Source organism: Sinocyclocheilus grahami, unplaced genomic scaffold (genome assembly GCF_001515645.1).
Source record: "Sinocyclocheilus grahami isolate Dianchi unplaced genomic scaffold, SAMN03320097.WGS_v1.1 scaffold1608.1, whole genome shotgun sequence".
NCBI lineage: Eukaryota > Metazoa > Chordata > Actinopteri > Cypriniformes > Cyprinidae > Sinocyclocheilus > Sinocyclocheilus grahami.
The window spans coordinates 149,359-153,254 of NW_015506787.1; the positions used below are offsets into that span (position 1 = coordinate 149,359).

Here is a 3,896-nt window from a genome sequence, read left to right on the forward strand (position 1 = left end):
TATAAAAATACTAAAATGAAAATTGAAAATAATAAAAAGTAAAATAAAAGCTTATTCAAAATATTAATAAAAATTATAATAGTATATAAATAATACTTAAACAAAATTTAGTTTTGTCTTGGCAACTAACTAAAATAAGTTATTAAAATTACCATCTGGAAATAAATAAAACTAAAACTGAAATTTAAAAAATCAATTAAACCTAAATAGTAATAATTAAAGAAAAATACATAAAAAATAATACAAAAAAATGTTAAAACTGCAAATTTAAAATATTAATAAAACTAGATAATAATATTATAAATAATACTAAAAAAATCCAAAATACATTTAAGTGTTTATTGCACGTTATCTATTTGCATCTGTAGATTTCAATTACAATTCATATCCTTAAAGTTTTTTTCAAAATGAGCTAAAAAATCTCCACTTCAGCAGCACTTACATACACCAAACTTAACAGTTGTATTCCTATCTATATTCTGAAGGTTTTTACAGAGGGGTTTGATCATACATCATTCACCTGATTTACATAACATTTTATTCTTCTATATATATTCCCTCTGGCTGTTGACAGTATTTTCTGATTTATTGAGTAATAAGAGAAATCCAAAATTTAATTTGAACCTGGCTTTATAGGTTACTGTTCTGGAAATGCATTCAAATGAATGCATATTGAATTAGATAATGCCTCATTTGCATTTCAGAAAACGTTTTTTTTAAAAACAGTCGTCTTAAAGTACTGTGATTAATCAACTGGGGAAATATTTTACCGTTCACCTGTAGTGTCTTGCTTTAATGGAGAAATCACATTCTAAACAAATGTATTAAACATAACTTGTTTTTGGATGACTAAATGGGCAGAAAATCTCATAGACTCCATATCTGCAGTAGGAAACAGAGACTTCAGGATGGACTCTTTTCCCTTGGGTCTGAAACCATGCATTCTTCAGAAAATGTAAGAATGTAGTTTACAACGTTTTTCTGCTTTCCTCCATGAGTCTATTTAACCAGCGTGGCGACTAACCTGTCTGCTTTGTGTGTAGCTTCAATGCAGATTTAAACTGAGCTCAAAACTCAGTATGCATAATGTGAATATTAAAATTGTGTCTGAATATTGACTCAAATTCTTATTTACTGTGAGAGATGTATTTGTTGTCTTTTTTTTAAAGCTGAAAAGCAACATTTTTAATATTCTTTGTTATTTATAGTATTCATATTTTTAATTTGCACTTTTTTGATCAGAAAGTGTCAGAAATGAGAAACTAAAGTCACCAAACATGACTGGACCAGAAAGATGCGTGCAGCTTTAGTACACAAAACCAAGTCTCTCATTTGAATGACTTGAGCCCACATTTGACAGGCAAATATTTGTGCAACCTGACACAGAATCCAACATACTGTGTTATTATTGCCGTGTAGACAGCATAGTCTGATATAGTGCATAGGAATCAGTATTAAAGGGATAGTTCACCCACAAATGAAAATTCATCATTTAATCATTTAAACACCCTCATGTCCTTTCAAACCTGTATGACTTTCTTTTGTCTGTGGAGCACAAAAGAAGACTGAGAAATGTCTCTGTCATTCAAATAGGAATCCAAACGATCAGGAGTTTCGCGTGAGGGCGGGAAAGTTCCCCACGTAGATTTCCCTCTTGTTCAAATTAATCACAAATTAACTTGACCAAGTAGAAAGCTGCTTGGTTTGAAAGTGACTTCTTTAATCTGTGTTTTATACATTTCTACACTAATGACAATCGACATTGTACCTTTTTCCCCACAAAATTTCACAATGGCATATGTGTGACAATTGCAGTAACTTATTTCCCCACTGGTTTTTTTTATAGATAGTAGCATCAATAATATGATTGCAGTTATTTATTTATTTGAAATGTTTATTGTAGTATAGTTGTATTTATGTATAAACAACCAAATTATTTCTTATTTTCAGAAAATGAATACAGCGATATTTGACAGAAAAGGCCAATAGGAAGAGTGCAGAGTTAGTTAGCTCTCCCATGAGATGAGAGTGAGGATGAGTTAGCCTTCAGTTAAGGTTAAATGACAGGGATCTACTTATTATTGTTTTGCATGAGTCCTGAGAATATAAATCGATCAATTTCTAAAAGAAATGTGCATTTAAATAGAAAATAAAATCATACATTTATAGAAAAACTACTTTTTTGACCGTTTTCCACAGCGTTGTTTCTCTAAGTACCCCCCGCAATTTTTTATTTATTTTTATTTGTATGCTTTACGCTATTTCATATAGTAAAAACTTATTTGAAAAAAATATTTCATGGTTAGGACATAACGCGTACCATATAGCTACTATTCTGCTTTAATATGAAGTTTGTACATTTTCATCCTCATCTCAGAAATGATTATTTTCTTCCATTTGGAATTCAAGTTTGTTTAAAGGGGTCATATGATTTAAATTTGTCCTTTCTCTTTGGAGTGTTACAAGCTCTTGGTGCATAAAGAAGATCTGTAAAGTTGCAAAGACTAAAGTCTCAAATCCAAAGAGATATTCTTTATAAAAGTTAAGATTCAGCCACGCCTACCTAAAACGAAAGGCGGGGCATAGAGGAGAAACAATAATGTACAGTATGTGGAAAATAATGTGTTTTTTTTAACCTTAAACCGCATAAACACATTTCATTACACCAAATACACAAAATAATGTTCTTTTTAGTAGCATCATATGACCCCTTTAACGATATAATTGTCAAAAATGAGATGTTCACGCTATATACTGCATAACTAGTGGTATTAAATATGCCATGTAGGAAGGCATTTGATTTGGATCGCAGTCCCACCGCCAGCAGCCGCGACGTCACGAGGGCGTTCCCTCTCTGTGCGCCAGGTGCGTCTCACCTGAGCTCGGCAGTTTTTCCGCTAGCGACAGCAGCAGCAGCATCCTCCTCCTCCCGAAGATGACGGCGCTGAGGTGCATCGGCAGCTGCCTGCCGTTATTCGTCATGGCGATCGTCTTCGACGCCCTCGGTGTGGTGCTGCTGTTCGTCGGGATATTCGGTAACGTGCGGACGCAAGGCGTGTTTTACGGGGATTTCCTCATCCACACCGGCGCGCTGGTCTTGTTCGCCAGCCTGGCCTTGTGGCTCATGTGGTACGTGGGGAACATCAGGGTGAAGGATGAAGGTTTGGCGCGCAGATCGAGCGCCGCGCACAGCGTCAAAGAGCTCGCGAGGAAGCTCACGGAGAGACTGTCCAAAACACACCTGAAGGACAACACCGGTGAGAATTAAGCGCTTTATTGTTGTACTGATGCTGGCGAGAACTCAGAGGCCGTAACAGATCCTATAATGAACCATTGAGAACCTTTATAAAATTCAAAGAACCGTGTAAGCAGGTCAAAAATCATAGTAAGCCAAAATGTTCTTGATAATACAAAGAGGCGAGGTAAAATCAACCTGTAGGCTATGTCAACGCTTTTAGGTTCTTTAGCAAAACTTTTGCGTTCTCCCGAGAATAATTAGTTTCTCGGGAACTGCAAAAGTAGCCTATTGAAATATAATTTTTCCTCCTATCTATCTCATTTTTTTCCCATCACCATCTCCATTTAAAGAATCACGGAAGAACCTTTAATTTTTAAAAGTGTCTCATGAATCATTTTTCTTTTTTAAATCCTTTTATGATTAAATTTAAGATTGAATAGGCCTACTGATGAAATAACCGTCACCAGTCTGTGCCCACTCTTGTATTTATGTGTGTATCGATCTATATGTCGAAGCTTATCTATTATTTTTGCACAGGTGAGAAAACAGGAAGCAAAGCTTCCACCATTCGAAACATAACGTGGGGAAAATCCACCTATTTCCCAGGACACAAGGATCTCGAATCGGATATGATCAAATGTGATGAACTATCCAAAGA

At 35.0% G+C, this 3,896-nt stretch overlaps 1 protein-coding gene across 1 annotated transcript in view; it reads left to right on the forward strand.

Annotated features, from left to right (window-relative positions):
* Positions 1 to 2,880: 2,880 nt before the first annotated feature.
* LOC107571536 (uncharacterized) overlaps positions 2,881 to 3,896 on the forward strand; it is a 3,420-nt gene continuing 2,404 nt past the window's right edge. Inside the window, exons 1-2 of the mRNA XM_016257856.1 lie at positions 2,881 to 3,257; positions 3,776 to 3,888. Coding sequence (XP_016113342.1) covers positions 2,936 to 3,257; positions 3,776 to 3,888 — 435 coding nt within the window. The 5' untranslated portion in view covers positions 2,881 to 2,935. The remainder of the gene's footprint in view (positions 3,258 to 3,775; positions 3,889 to 3,896) is intronic.